The 16,283-nt window shown below is 31.2% G+C and overlaps 1 protein-coding gene across 1 annotated transcript; it reads right to left on the reverse strand.

Moving 5' to 3' along the window:
• Positions 1 to 1,852: 1,852 nt before the first annotated feature.
• LOC124372233 (cytosolic 5'-nucleotidase 3-like) lies at positions 1,853 to 14,645 on the reverse strand. Its single transcript, XM_046830609.1, has 2 exons — positions 13,810 to 14,645; positions 1,853 to 2,162 (listed from the first exon to the last, which is right to left on the reverse strand). The coding sequence occupies exons 1-2, from the start codon at positions 14,643 to 14,645 to the stop codon at positions 1,853 to 1,855; spliced, it is 1,146 nt and encodes a 381-aa protein (XP_046686565.1).
• Positions 14,646 to 16,283: the final 1,638 nt, after the last annotated feature.

A 16,283-nucleotide genomic window follows, 5' to 3' on the forward strand; every position in this document is an offset into this window, starting at 1 on the left:
TTTTTTTACAAATCCTGTGATATTTTTTGCCATGGTAAATATTAAAATATTGGACGCTGGAGGTCGACATTTGTGGACGCTACACCTGCGGACAACACAGTTCCACCTGACTGCCGGTCTGGGTGCTATCGCTGCGTGAACAAATACTCGAGATTTTCCACACGTCACGTTCTCTGGATAAAATGTAAAATTCTAGGTTTAACTGTGAAATCTCTTTCCAAATTAAGATATTCACTCTGTATTATTTTTAGTTAAAACCTCTACCAACTATGTGTGTAATTTAAAAATCTCATAATGTCAAGTTTTTTATTATGGCAATTGCCTAAGCGTTATGGAAATGTATCACTCGAGGTACTGGGAACACATTTTATATCGTCTGTCTGTCTATCCACTCGATATATGAAAACGAACCGACCTATAGACTACCAATTTGCATGAAGTTTCATCTCTATATAGACAAAATCGAGTTCGATAATGCTCTATGTACATAGGTGTTGTCTGAGCGCTAGTGAAAATTTTTACATTGGTCTGATGGGAAAAAGCGATAATAACAATAAAGTCTCAGCTACAATACTTGTAATTTTGCATACAACATCAGCGAAGCTTGTTTCGATACACGTTCTGTGGTCTGCTCCTACGTTGCTAATTTAAAACATGTTTAGATTAAATTAAATAAGCATAATATTATTATAATATATAATTAATATATAATATATAATTATAATGTTACTTCAAAATATAACATTTGTAGTGTTTGTTGACAAACTTTGAATCATTAAATTACCGAAAAGTTACGTAAGCTGATTAACAGATTTATTTGAAGTGAAATTTAAATTTTAAATATGTAAATATTCACACAATTAAAATTAGTATTAATAAGTGTTTTTAATTGAAATAATATAGAGATGATATAACATGTTACCATAACTATATAACGTCAATTATTGTTAATAAAGAAACTGAATTCAAACTGATAGTTGTTTGAAAATTCTTATTTAAAACTGTATGACAACGAACGTAATTGGAACCAATTTAGAATCGATAAGAGATATTATTTGTCGTGTAGTCAAATATTTGTTGTCTATATTTAATAAACACCAAATATTTGTGAACTGTCTGGATCGATTTAAACATTTCGGACTTTGATTGAAAGGCTTCGGTCACTGATAGTACATAGACTGCTTTACTATACGGGGCTTAGTCTTAATAGTTGCCTTCCGCGTGACTCACGCTGCTGATAGAAGTTACTCATTCATTCATTCATTCATGTCTCTGCTAAAAATCGTCTGTTAGGGAGTGCGACCGATTTTGGGTTTGGAAATATTTTTATATGAAACTAGTTGTTACCTGACGCTTTGTACTTATAGACGTACTTCTTAGTTAAATCACTTAGGACGTAATATGGCGGAGACCCATGGTATATATCTAACATAAGTAGGCACAAAATAGGTTGGAATGAAAGCATAAGGTGAAAATTTTTTCATAAAAGAATTGTAATAGCGCCTGTAAGTTGCCTTTTATGTCAATAAAAAATCAACTAAACATCTTTGTTCTATATTTATATCTTTAGGTGCTGCAAGAGCATTGAAAATATTGGTATTTACCAAAAAGTTTGAAATTGTCCCACATTTTTGTGATTTTCCCTAGGCTCCTTTCTAACTATGTTCTTCAAGTTTTGTTTCTGAAGCAATCAAAATATAATTGTTTGGTATAAAAACGACTTATATGATTTCGTTACTTTAAGGTCGTTCAAAATTTCCTCACAAAATTCATTAAGTAGCCATTTAAGCTCAAATGAAAGACAAAATCTTAACAAAACTTAAGTATCAAAGTTAAGGGACAACAAACATCTTCACGCCATTTTTGAGTCCCGATCTTCCATTAGTACGGATTCTTTACACCTGGCACACAGCTCATTGATGTAGTATTTGACCAGGGTAGTCTGCTTGTTGACGGGGTGGTCGGTGATGAGGTTGTGGCGATATGGCACCTTTCGCTGTGCAGGTGCGCTCGGTGATCTGCTGCTCCAGGTGCTCAAAGATTTTAATGATTCGCCGGTTCCTATGTCATTCGCTCCGGCAATTAGGGCACAGCAGTTTTCCGGGGGAAGGGAATAACCCTCCTCAACCACAACCAACGGCTCCGGATATGCAAACCCCCAGCTACTCGTTAATATACCTGGAAATAGCTCTCAGACTGCAGTCTGAAAAAGAATGGATCGTTGAGGCACAAACGTGTTTATTTCTCTATTTTACGCCACTGTAAAATGCCATTTCACAATTTCAAGGAAGTCAGTTACGAGTAACAAAAAACTTAACTGCTTTTTTCATTAAAGTTGTTTTATTACAGCGTTTATATAGTATTTAAAATGTAATAAATGTTTTTAAATTCGTCACTGGCGCAATCTGGAGTACACGTTTAAATTACTTTAAATTAAATTTAACTCTGTTAGAAAATTTAAATGTAAACTCAACTTTCAACCTCTGCCTAACTTAAAGTAAAAGTTTTAACAGCTGTTATGTGTCACTAAAATTTGGATAGTAAACAAATAAAATGTTTTTTTTCTAATTCCAAAATATTCCAGAATCTTTCTCGGAATTTAATGGATATTAAAAAATTGGTCTATTCGTTTTAGAGATTACAACTTAGCACAACATTTTGCGTTTCATTTTTAAGTATCATAGCACTTATGGATATATTCCATGAATACAAAAAGAGGAATGAATTCTGTTTCCTCACTTCATGTGAATATAAAGGCAATTAAAGTAGGAAATTTTACTTTATTTAGGGAAGTTTTTTAGAATGACAATAATCCTATTTTTTTCTATTTTTTAGTTCATAAAAACTATTTTCTAACCGAAATTCGATTCTTACACCTTAAAGTGAAGAAATCCAGCACTTTTTAATATAAAAAATGGTAAATTTTAGAAAAAAAGACTCCGATTAAAGGTCAATTTTGGAATATAACACTACAGTGTATTGTCACTGGCAGAAATCCATGCTTCTGTCCATTAAGTACTCGTAAAAGGGAAAACGGATAAAATAAAAACTCTAGGAAATTGAACGTTGTTGTTCTTAGTTTTACTGTAGTAATTCGATGAAGGCAGTAAACCAGACAGGCTTTGTGCTGACTTATATTAGCGGATAAACCCTCACAATTTGTAGTGGAACTGGGCTGCAAGGCAGGGTGGGTAGTGCCTGTTTTCTCTTATCTTCATCGTTATCGCCGTTCTTTGTGCTAGTTTAGTAGTTTAAGTTTAACTAATGTTAAAAAATAAAAGAGAAATTATAGTGATTATGGATGTGTAAGTAAGCATGTATGTATATATATACACATAAGTCATTTTCAAATGCAAGTTATTATTCATGTATTTTGATTTTTAATAAGTTGACAGTATTGTAATAGGCGGGGCAATTGGACACATTACATTTTGGATACTTTCATATACAGTATGTACAGAAAAGGGTGGTACAGACCTGTGTGGCTGATAATACACAAAATAAATAAGTAGAGGATCGAGAAATGTATATTTTAGCCGCTAGCCGCCATTTTGAATTTTTAAAATATCTTTAGAACTGGTAAGGCTACAGATACCATACTTTGCACATATGTTGGTATAATTAAAATAAAAAATATTTTCTTTAATACTAACAAAATTGGATCATGTTTCATAATTTTTAACAAAATAAAATGTCCACTACGGATATAAAAAGTAACAAACTACTTTTAAATACTTGCTATAATTTTAACGGTACTTTTAATAAAATATGTCAACGTATAAGCATGCCCAACCATTATCAATATAAACTTGCACAAGCCGGAAACAGAACGAACACATAAAAACAGATGATGCCTCTCAACTGATAATATTTTTAATCGTTGTAAAATTTGTATAACTAAAATAGAACTGTTTGTATTATATTTTACAAATATCCATTGCCGCTGTTTAGTTAATATTAAAGCATAAGAATGATGTGAGTGAACCATTAAGGCAAAATTAATTGTTGAAAGGCCTGATGGAATTCAATGAAATTCTTTACCGACCATATTGCAACTTCTATCCCAATTATGGTAGTTTCGCTGCCCTTCAAACCCAATAATAAAAGGATTTATTCTATAAATTAAGAAAAATTTGCCTATTTACTCAGTTTAATCTCTTTGGAATCTTTTTTATTTGTGGTGAAAATGAAGGATATGTATCTTGAGGGGTTAGCCGAGGCAGTTCCGGTCTGAGGTGCTGTGGGCGTGACACTGGCAGAGGGATGAATGTGACATTGTGTGTGATAAAAGTTAGGATTCTAATGAAGTTGTTTATTTTAGCAATAAATACTTCAATTTATTTGTATATTAAAAATATAATTTTATTTTATATGTTTTAAGAATAATAGATATAGTTAATTTATTAATGTGTTAAATTTTAATTATAACACGTTAAAATATTACAGTAATTTTACGACATTGTGTAAATGTAATTATTCCTTTATTTCATTATCATTATTATTTTTTGTTTTATTCTTAAGATAATATTTATTTAATGTTGTGAATTTTACGTTGTCGCAGGTTAAGGGTACGAAAGTGCCATGCGGCCCTAACTTTGCCTGTAAAAATAAAGAATTTTTCATTTCATTTATCAAGTTTTGTCACGCGGAGGTATAGACTGAATATGATACGACTTAAAGAGGAACTTGTTGTGTTCCTTAGAAAAACATTTAGTATATTCTAAGAAACCAATTTACCTTGAAATTTTTTATATATTAACACTTTAAACCAGTACAATACTATATGATTTCACAATTTCCTTTAAAATGTATGAGTTTAGATTATAAATAATCTTCCACTTTATTGTAATACCACTAAAAGCTAGCTTACGACTAGTGACCATTAAAACATGATAATATTTTACACAATGTAAGTTTTAAGAGGTGTACAGTCTCTTGAATTAATGTTTGCTTGGCTGCTAAAATAAATTAGGAAAAGAATGGTACATGATTTTTGACAAATGAATACATTTGCAAGTAATCAATATACATTACCAACAATAATGCATAATACGCTGATAAATCCATTATGAGCAAACTTATTTAATGTCCAGCTGGTAGCTGTGTTTGTTTTAACGCGAAGGTAATGTTCCTTAATGACACATGACAAAAACCAGAGATTGATGGCCAAAGCCATATTCCGAGCGTTTTTGCTTGTTAGCCTTTTTGAGTCGTATTTTTGTTCTTTAACATTTTTAACGATTCAATTTTGTTAATGATTTAACCATAACTTTTTCATTCTTTAAAGATATTAAGATTTACAAAAATAAATTGTAAATAAATTTCATAATCTTAACATATTTTATATTATATTCGTAAATAAATACCTACTGTTTATACGTCTAGAAAAAGTATTGGGAAGGAATTGGATGATTCCAATGCGGTTTTAACGATGAGCAGTGCTTTCTTCCGTACAACTGAGAGATCGTCACTTAGAGACCAGGCCAAGAGCCAACTTAAATTGTATAAAAACATCCAGCCTTTAGTTTAACATTATTTAAACTATCCACTAAATACTTACCGAGAAGCACCGAGAATTCATAAATGTCACTGCCTTGTCAGTTCCTTCTATTGGAAGAATTGGATGAATCCAACTATTCAAATCTGTCACAGTACGAGTGGTTTTATTACTGAAATCGATGCTGAATAGCCTATAAGTTTTTAGTAAGAATTAATAATACTTACTGTTGTGCGTCGCGTAACAGGCTTTGATAGTCCTCCTCCGTAGACTAGTGGTTATAGTCTCGGCTCTCTAACCGAGAGATCACGGGTTCGAACCCCGGGAGGTCCAAAATATTTAATAATAACAAAAACCATTGCATTTCGAAGCCGGCATACCTGACGCTGAGGCTTAGATGAGAAAAAACAGACTTTGATGAGGTTCAATGAAAAATTTCAAGTCTATAGCTACATTACTCACATATTAGATGATGGACAATGATACAACACAGCAACTTTTAAATCCCCCGAAAAACAAAAGAAGAGTTATTGTGCCAACCTACTAAGTGATAGGCTGTTAACAACGATCAGCCAAATTCCATGATTTAACATGCAACATCATAGAACTTGTTGTTAATGTGGAAATTATGTTGTTATTGTTTTCATGCAAATTATAAAGATTGCAAATAAAATTTGTTTCGAAATGTCTTACCACATGGTGCCTTTATACTTTTGTTCATAAAAATAGATTTTTATGTCTTTAAGTAATGAAATTTTGTACACGAAGTCACTATAAATATACGTTCTATATATTGTGATAATTAGGCTGCATGTTACATTATCCAAGGAATATGTACTGATTTTAGTTCAAAGATTTATTTATTTACCTATTCATATATTTATTTTCACTGTCGTTACGGTTACAAATAAGTAAAATGTAAAACTATTAGCTAAGGCTCAGCAAAATCCCATGACATTATATGCGCCATAATTGAACTCAGTGTTCCCTATATATAAATTAAGCTTCGTGCACAACTTCGTATTTAAAGTTTAGTCTTTTTTTAGGTGTTAAACGGACGGACAGACAGATCAGCCCTTAACAAAGCAGTGTAAATTGATGACGGGTTAGATAGCACCCATAAAACGTTTTCCTAGTTCGAGCCTCATGTGCTATTGGTATTAAAACCATGCGTTCCTATATGAAATAATCATAACCATTATCAAAAAATATAAATTATTTAATATGTTAACTTCTTACGAGAAATAATAGCGCAATTGCATTATCCAAAAGCCTACGCGGCAATTTGCTCTGTACAAGCAGACAAACTGATTTTTATTGAAATCGACAAAAGAATTTGACCAAGAAAAAATAAATTGTAGTAGATTGTAAACCACGCTAGTTTTGCGGAATTTAAAGTGGATGGGTATAAATAGGTTAAAATAATAAATAATATTGTGTTTTTCAGATTCTATTTCTCATAGTTGATTAGAATTAAACCCGTCTATCAGACACATAGATAACTCTTATATCAGCGTCAGACAACTAGCCAAAGAAGTCTGCGTTTAAAGCGTATCCATATACTTAGCAGACACTGATTTAACCATAATTTACATGTCCGATGATTGGTTTTCAATGTGAACGCTAAGAAAAATATAATAGTAAAAGTATTATTTCATATATGTAACCCTTTCGATTTCCTTTCATCGTGACGTCTATCAAAACTAGCGCAGATGATAATCGAGTTTTTCTTAGGGTGGATTTCTCTATCGACAAAGCAGGTTTTGAGCTATACAATGGAAATTGCATCTCGGCTCATCAAGTATAAATGAACTCAAACCATTCAAATATACGTACATTGAATATGTTGACATGTCTGATATACTTGCAGCTTATGTTAATGATAACGTTATAGAAAAGCAACAATTAAAATATTGTCAATATACATATGCTACGGTACGTGTTGTATGAGTCGTATAGTTATATTAAACATTTCTTCTTACGTTACCAATTATATTTACTGAAATAACAATAAGGCATGATATATGAAATAACAATGTTTACAATGTGACGTTAGCTTGTAATTGCGTACTTTTCCAGTTCATTTGTTTTTGGAAATTATATTTTAAAGTGTGAGAAATAGTCAACGGCCTAAACCGTTTGGGGTAGATCTCGGAAGAAACTGACATCAATACCTTGTTCGGAACAGGCAGCCATTAATCCACTAATGTCCTTTCTTGGGAAAGAAATTAGTGGCAGATATTTTTCTGAGGCCGAGCATCACTCAAAGTCTGATATGACATTTAATCATATTCTTCAAATACCGCTGCTGCCGGAAATCTCCGCTTACTGTACAATTAAATAAGGATTAATGCAAAAGTGAGGTTATGAATGTGTCAGTCATATTGATTAACGTACGTTCATGTCTCAGATTGATCGCTTGATGGTAAGTATAATATGTAAGTTTAATATTTAACCACGTACAGTAATGATAAAAAATTTCCAGGATTGGCAATATGTCCGGAAAATATAAAGCACTTCAAGTTATGAATTCTCTTTATTCTTGTGTTTGGAATGTTCATGGATTTTACTGTATGCAAATTCTGTTAAATTCTCCAACAATGGATGTGGGTGGGTGGGGGAATACCTCTTAGTTCGGTTTAATACTATACAATATTTCACCTGTACAATATATGTTAAAGCCTTTATATTTAAAAATTCTGCTACATGTATTACGATGTTATATGTTAAAATTATATTTGAATGTATTCAGTTTTATGGCACATTTATTTATTTATTCTGCAATGTTATCGTTGCCATCACGGTTACCTACAAGACCAATGTAAACATATGTTTAGTGCCCAGCAAGATTCCATGGAATATTTTAAATTGCAGTTGAAGATTCTAGAGGATTAGTGGAAATTGTGAATTTGTAAGAAGTTTTCGTCTAGTTATACTTTAAGTAATCGTTTATACAAAACTATCTATTAAATAAAACTTGTTTCTCACTAAAAACCCCCTTACATATACCTTGAATGGAAATTCCGTTTTAGATTATATTGATTGTTTTATACCTGCCTAACCGGACCATAAACTAAAAAAAATTAAAAATGTACTTTAAACATATCGAAAATTTTTTAATAAAAAGTATGGGTTGCTGCATATTACATTACTATCGGTTTAATTGATGGATAAAGTTTTAGTACCATCATATTAATTATTATAGAAAATCATTGTGAAAAATGTATGAGTTTTTAAATTTTATTAAAATAAATTTTCACTTAATTTGTTAAAAACATAGTTTAGAAGATAACACTTTCAAAACGTGTAAAATGATGTATATGTAATTAAAAATTTCATGTTAACATAAAACATTTACCATATGAATGTATTTTTATAGTTGTAATATTTAAAACATCTTTTAACGTTTATTTTTAATAGAGGTATTTTTAGTCGTAGAATGAACATGTAGAATAGAAAAAACATGTAGTACCTGAACGTGTAGAATGGATGAAAACACATTTAAATTACTATACAATCATACTAAGTCTCTATACAAGTATTGTTATTGAAACAATATATTTAATAAGTTATGAATGTTTTTACTAAGATTAATTAGTGTTACTTATGTGCCTAAATGGGACGAAAGAAATGATGACAACCGCTGATGTACGATGATTTTGTGATTGGCGCTGACTAAACAGTTTAGCTGCAAATGTAGCGCAAATTGTGCTGAGAATTCACTTCCATTCAGGTGACTGCCTCAGCAGCTCACCAATTTATTCCACTGAGGTGAAGTTTTTTCACAGAATTCTAACGTTAAGAAGTATTTATGGAGGTGTGTTCTGAACAACTTATGAAAAAAATATTGATGGTGTTATTTATGTAACATTTATGATACATTTTCTGTATAGGGCTTATTGCGAAAATTCCTACGAATGAATCATTTTAAAGTAATTATTCTCAAGAACAGTTTAGCTGAAGCAGCCTAAACAGTAGCTAAATCCAATACACCACAATGGAAATCCTTTAAGCTGTGGGACGAAGTTTAGAAGAAGAGCTTAGTTAAGTCTCGTAGAATGAGACTTTTCATTAATTTTTCTTAACGAGTGTTAAATTTTGTACTGCAGTTATACAGCGTATTCTACCATCCATTAAAAGTCATCATCCATTAAAGAATACATATGAATTGAACAACTTGAACTTTGAAGTACCTCTATATTTAATCTGAATTCAAATGTCAAGTAAGAAGTTCAATACTTAACATTTGTTACTACCCAGCATTATCAATGTATAGCCATAGCGATTTTGGAGTTAGTCACTGCTTAGGCATTGCGGCTTCCTAATAGAGGGGTTGTTAGGCTAACCTTCGTCAGAAAGGTTTCTAATACCCTGTAATAGTCAATGCGACAAATCCTCATACAGACATCAACCTTAAAATACCCATTTTATCCGCGATCAGAATAAGATGGTTTTTCAAAAATTAAGTTCCTAGCCATTATACATACTATAATAAATTTTAATATAAGATTACTCTAGAGATACTGGAATAAAAATATATATACAGGGTTTTAATAAATGAATGGTGCAATTTTGAATGCTTATAAACAATTTGCTATGCAAGGTAGAGAAATATGGTTTGCACCTTTGAGTTCTTCAGCTCAATTATTTTTATTGCTCTAATGTCAATATGGTGTATTTTCAACAAGATGGTGCGCCACCCCATTATAAGGACTTTGTTCGTGGTGCTTTGAATGACAAGTTTGGACAAAGATGGATAGGTCGAGGTGGCCCAATAGCATGGCCTCCTAGAAGCCCGGATTTGACTCCATGCGACTTTTTTTTTGTGGGGATACGTGAAAAACATTGTTTATTCTCAGAAGATCCGTGATTTAGCTCATTTAAAGGAAAGGATTTATGAGGCAGTATCATCGGTTACAAGAGACATGCTGCACAGTGTATGGGCCGAGATCGACTATAGATTAGATGTCTGCAGAGCTATCGGTGGTGGACATATTGAAATGTACTAAATGTATCAGTATAAAATTGTTTTTAACGAGGATTCTAATGAAATAAATATTTTTAATGTACTTCGTACGGTTCTCTTTTTATTTTATGTTTAAATTGTACCATTCATTTATGAAAACCCTATATATATATATATATATATATATATATATATATATATATATATATTAATGCGGAAAAGATATATATGGAGAAAATATATTTAACTATCAGAAAAGAAGAAGAAAAAAGTCAGTACGTGGTGTTCTCAAGAGGTCACCCGTCAAAGTACTTGACTTGGTGATCGGATAAGAAGCTGTATATTCCATGTGGTTTGGCCAGTATGTTTGGTTGGAGAGAGACTATCTAACTGACACAAAAGCAAGTATGATAATAAAGGTGTTTGAAAAACTCAAACAGCTTTATACTTCCTGGTTTGAAGGTACTATTAGATATGGAACTATGTATTTCAGGGGCGCATATCAGACTGTGATAATGAACCAAAGATTTACTGTAATTAATGTTTTATAACATAAAATATATTAAAATTTTTATCCACGCGTGCTGTGCCAAAAACTCGGAAATACACGTTTTTTGTAAATGTTAAGGGAAATAAAGGATTTTTGAACTGTGAACTGTGACACGTAGTAATTATATTAACTAGCTACTAATCCATGAGGCTTTAGGCGTATAAAAAACCTAATAAATATACCAGATGCACCAACATCTAAAGTGATATTCCATATAGTAGTTGGTGGGCTTAAAATTATTACTATTTTTGTGTGCATTAAACCTTCACAACACATTTGGCTTATTGCACGTTTAATTGAAGTAGTTTTTAAGGAAACTTGGACGAAATTTATATTTGGTAACAGTTTTACAATTATGGTATTGTAAAGAGATTTTATTACTTGATAATTACAATGTTTAGCATGTAGTAATAGATTTTAGGAAAAAGAAAGATAGCAGCTCAATGGACGAGAAACGTTTATTAATTATTATTTACAAACAATATAGATTTACAAAACCACGTTTTTTGATAACCTAATTAGTAGGCCTTGGCTTAGCAATGATAATATGTGATAAATGTATCTATATGTAGGTTTTATATATAGATATATTTTTAAAACTTATAAATTAGTGTCTATGAATAGTTTAGTTTAAATAAAGGGAGCTTAGTTGTAACTACCTAAAGATATATCCTTAAACTACAATATCAAGTTTTTATAATTACAAAAAAGTTGACATTTTATTCTATCAGTATTGAATTTGAGTAAGGAAATTGCCAGTAATAAACATTTTTATACTATAACTAGGCCTAGATATTTGCTTTAGATATCATAAATCAAATTTCGTATTGCACGGAAGTCAAAATATGTTTGTATTTTCTTGCATAGGTTTGAAAAAAAAATTATAAATCATTCAAACACCACAATGAAAATTATTAAATAAATAAATAGATAGAGAAATGATAAAATACTATCTAAGCTTGAGTAAACACATAAGTTGGTACATTAATACTAAATCCAAATTTAGTTTTTGATTTTAATACAATGAGGACATTAAAAAATAAATTGTTTAATACCTAGTAATAACATCGTAGATATTGGCAACTAGAATATAAAAGTCCTGCAACTATAGTACTAAAAATACGTTATATTCTAAAAAACTTACAAAAAACCACAAAAATCCAAACACAACATTACCCTAAACGCTATCAAGACAGCTGATCCAGATAAAAAATCTTTTAATTTTAATCTAGAGTGAATTTATCAATATAATTAAGTACATTATTGAAAAATTAATTAACCAAATTGAGCCTTGCTAATTAAAAATTTTTTAAATATGATTTGAAAATATTTAGGAACCTTTATGGCTTAGTAAGTCAATGCAAAATTCTAAAAATTCAAACCTGTTACTGATACCTGTTGTACTGTTATAAATGGACCTAGACACTTCTAGGTAGGTAGGTCACTTCGTACTTCTATTCTCCGTTATTTGAAGAAACTATATTAGTGTTATAATACATGTTATATTTGTAAATGAAATAAATTAAAAAATATTTTTATTCCCTACACCGATAGATTTTAAGGTAAAACTTAAAAAAACATTTATGTACTCTTTATTCAGTTATTATTCAATTAAATAGCTTAGTTTATGCTATTGGTATTGACAATGAAAATGCAGATGTTGTGTGATATTACAACTATAATATTTCACTGACACATTACCACTCTACAAATAATTGATATTTTCTGTCTCTATAATGTAATATGTGCAAACATTGATAAGTGATTAAATAACAAACAGTGTAATATACTTAGCCATATGGTTTATGATGTTTGTAATAATTATGTACTATAACCATTAAGATTTTACATTTCTTAAGTGGAATCTGTGGTCCTCTTCCAATAGTAAAACTTAATAGTTTAAACTTAAATTAGAACAAGTTAATCTAAATATTTATTGCATTTGACTAGTAATGGAGTTTAACATCCGTACATTATTTAACTGTGTGACTTTGATTTTATGTTTTGTTAACTCATGGCTAACATCAATACTGTTTTAGCCAATTACGTACAGCCTTTTTAAATGAAGTGATAACTTAGAGCCACAATCAAATTGATGACGTCTAGGAACAAAATCTATCGAAACAAATTTAAAAGTATATATTTAATCGAGAAGCGGAATCATTTAACGTCAGTAATCTATTTTGGAAGATTGAAGTGATAGAGCAATGTAATCGGAATATAAAAATATATAAAAAACTAATAATTGATATTATTATGATTCTTTTTGTTATTAACACAATTAAATAATGTTTAATAAAAGTTTCAAGGATGGGAAACTTTTCCTGCTGCCGTAATACACATTTCTCTAAAAACAACTGTTAATTTAAAAAATAAAACTAATAGGGGTATTCATGGTACAAAGTTAAATAATTTTCTAATGTCGTAAAATTAAATTCTGAAATTCTTGTTGTTAATTTTAAATTTATGCTGAAAGCGGTGGGCAGCCACATTAATACGTTACATTAAAGTATTGACTAAAATGAAAAATGATTTAACTATGGAAAGAAAAATTTTTAATGGTATAGATATAACAGTCTCTACTCAGTTTCAGTATCAGTATAGCAATGTGTCAAGATAACAAGTGTAAGATAAGTGATGTAAGTAATTTTAGTTACCATATAATTGTATCACTTACAAAGCTTACATCACTTACTATAACTTATATAACATATTGAAAAACATAGTGTAGTCTCATAACAATAATTAATTGCAACAAATAAGACATTAAAACGTTACGAAATTCCTGCCACTAACCTGAACATATCGTTAATCTTATCAGTGGACTCGTCATTCAACAGAAGAACATCGTAATGTTCGAGGTAACGTCTCATCTTCATCTCATCATTACCATAGAAGAATCCAACTTTTAGTATTGTTTTTACATTAGGAACATTATCAGCCATTTTTGAGTCCCAAGTATGGTCTCCCAACAGCACTATATTATGTCTATCATCGTCTACGGGCAGCGCGCGTTGGTTTTTGTTATAAAGCCCCACCCAAGGCCTCACATAGGCAGTTATTCGACCTTCATCAAATATATAGAAATTGGCGACAACTCTTGCTCCATAGCCTCTGACCAGGTAATTGATGACGTCACCCGAGCCGGCAGAAACTATGATGATTGGCACTCGATGACTGGCGAGAAGAGAAAGTGTCTCCCTACATCCATCCTTGAGAGGGGTGTTCACCTGATCTACACATTCGTACACATCCTCGATGTTCACTTTCTCTCCCACAATAAGAGCAATAATTTTCTCCAACACATCGTCCACTTGTTGTTGCTCTTCCTTGGTCAGATCGTGTTTGTTTAACAACGGTTTCATATTAACGAACAGTTCTGTTCCTCGATCGAGAAAGGACTGAGACAGCGTCTTCGTTTTGCAGAAGATTTCGAAGGAGTTGAAGGTCTTTTTGCCATTTACGGTGTGTTTGGTGAGTGTGTCATCGAAGTCCGCGACGAATTGGAGGTTGTCGACTCCATCGGTGACTATGGTAGACAACTTGTTCTTAAAATCTTCTTCGTCTTTTAGGACCACATTACTAAGTAAGAACATTTTCACTAAGGAATCAATTTTCTGCTTGACCTCCATTTCTTTTAATTATTTATAAATACAACAAAAACTATAAACAATAACACCAGTCACCAGGAAATCAGCTGACACTGTACCTGTTTACCATTTTAAAACACAACCTATACGTCACTGAACAGAGAAGAATACACTAACCTAGATATTCCTCTACGAAAACTGGCGTAGTGAGCTGCTTCGTTACTGTTATCGCATACCACTCAATACTATCTCTTATCGTTCTACAAACAGCCTTATCATTCAACAGTATTTAGATTGAAACTCCGTTTGGTCTTTCTGATCAGGTAGTAAGTACAACTGTTACACTAAACAAATGTTCTACTTGATAAACATTATTGGTAGAGCGTTATCGAACTCTTTGGGTAAAAAAATGTGTAAACTTGAGAATTTCAAACGATCTTAAGAATAATACGGAGGTTCATAACATGAGTGATAGTGTGCAGCATCATATCCGATATTTTATTTTGTTTTGGGGGTGAGAAGGAGCTCATCCCAAATTATTATTTTTGAAGAGTGAAAATAGGTTCAAATAAATGTACATTATGTTTCAAAAAGTAAAGGTGAAGTGGAAATAAAAATCAAATCTTTACGTATAAAATTATAACATTAATCTACAAAATCCTAGCGGTACATCTTATAGGACACCTGGGTATGCTTCACCAACTGTCTATTGAATTTATACCCATATGGGTTGATGATACGTTATCTTCTAATTCGTCATTGTTATTTATAGAATATTTTCTATAAATATAAATGTTTTTTGCTATATTGAACATTAATTATATCCCTATATATTATAGTATAAATAACACACTGTAGATATTTAGATTTATCTCCTAATCTATCCAGTTTAATCAGGATGGATATGTGCTCTCATTATCTCTCCAGGTGTAATACACTAAATACACAAAGCTATGATTGTAAGGGTTAGTTCAATAAATGAAAGGATAATATGATTGCGGTCATTAGCCTTCGTTATAAGTTACAAAAGGTATAAGCTCTATCTTCTAGACTTACTAACTAAATAATTTGCTATGGATTTTGAGCAAAACTAGCAATATTTCGTATTGTACACTTTCGTATTTGTCAGAAATGTACTTTATTTTTTAACGTAATAATTTAAATTCAGGTAGCAGGCCTTCCTACTATTTTATCATATATAAGTTCAGTCTCCTGTTCTTAATTATATGACAAACCAAAGAATATTATACTGGTCATAGATGGAATAAACATTGCTTTGAAGGTCACACGACGTCAGCCTGTTATGGAAATGTATATTTTATGAAATAGTACATATAGTATACACGATATGTTGTAGGTACATATTGATAACATATATAACAGTACAACCAGCCAAGGCCAAACACCCACTATTTACCGTTCTTCATAGACCAGTGAATACTTGTTCTAGGACAACGAAACGGTCCCATCTTCGAATCTATTTTCGGTTTTAGATCATCAACGTAAGAGCAATCTTATCTCGAACGTCACAGATGATCATACTCTATTATTCTCTCTTCCAACGCTTCAGCTTAAGTAAACAATTACTTTATTTATTAGCTTAATTTAATTAGTTGTATCGTAATTTATAACCTATTATTTATTACATTAATAGTGTATAAAGTTTCATTTAATAAACAC

This window comes from Homalodisca vitripennis, unplaced genomic scaffold, assembly GCF_021130785.1.
Source record: "Homalodisca vitripennis isolate AUS2020 unplaced genomic scaffold, UT_GWSS_2.1 ScUCBcl_2749;HRSCAF=7813, whole genome shotgun sequence".
In the NCBI taxonomy this organism is placed as follows: Eukaryota; Metazoa; Arthropoda; class Insecta; order Hemiptera; family Cicadellidae; genus Homalodisca; species Homalodisca vitripennis.

Excerpts from the sequence above, each read along its gene's own strand:
- LOC124372233 (XM_046830609.1), bottom strand. The coding sequence starts at position 14,645 with ATGGAGGTCAAGCAGAAAATTGATTCCTTAGTGAAAATGTTCTTACTT. Across the intron at positions 2,163-13,809 it reads AAGATTAACGATATGTTCAG|CTGGGGGTTTGCATATCCGG; the intron begins GTTAGTGGCAGG and ends ATTAACGAGTAG.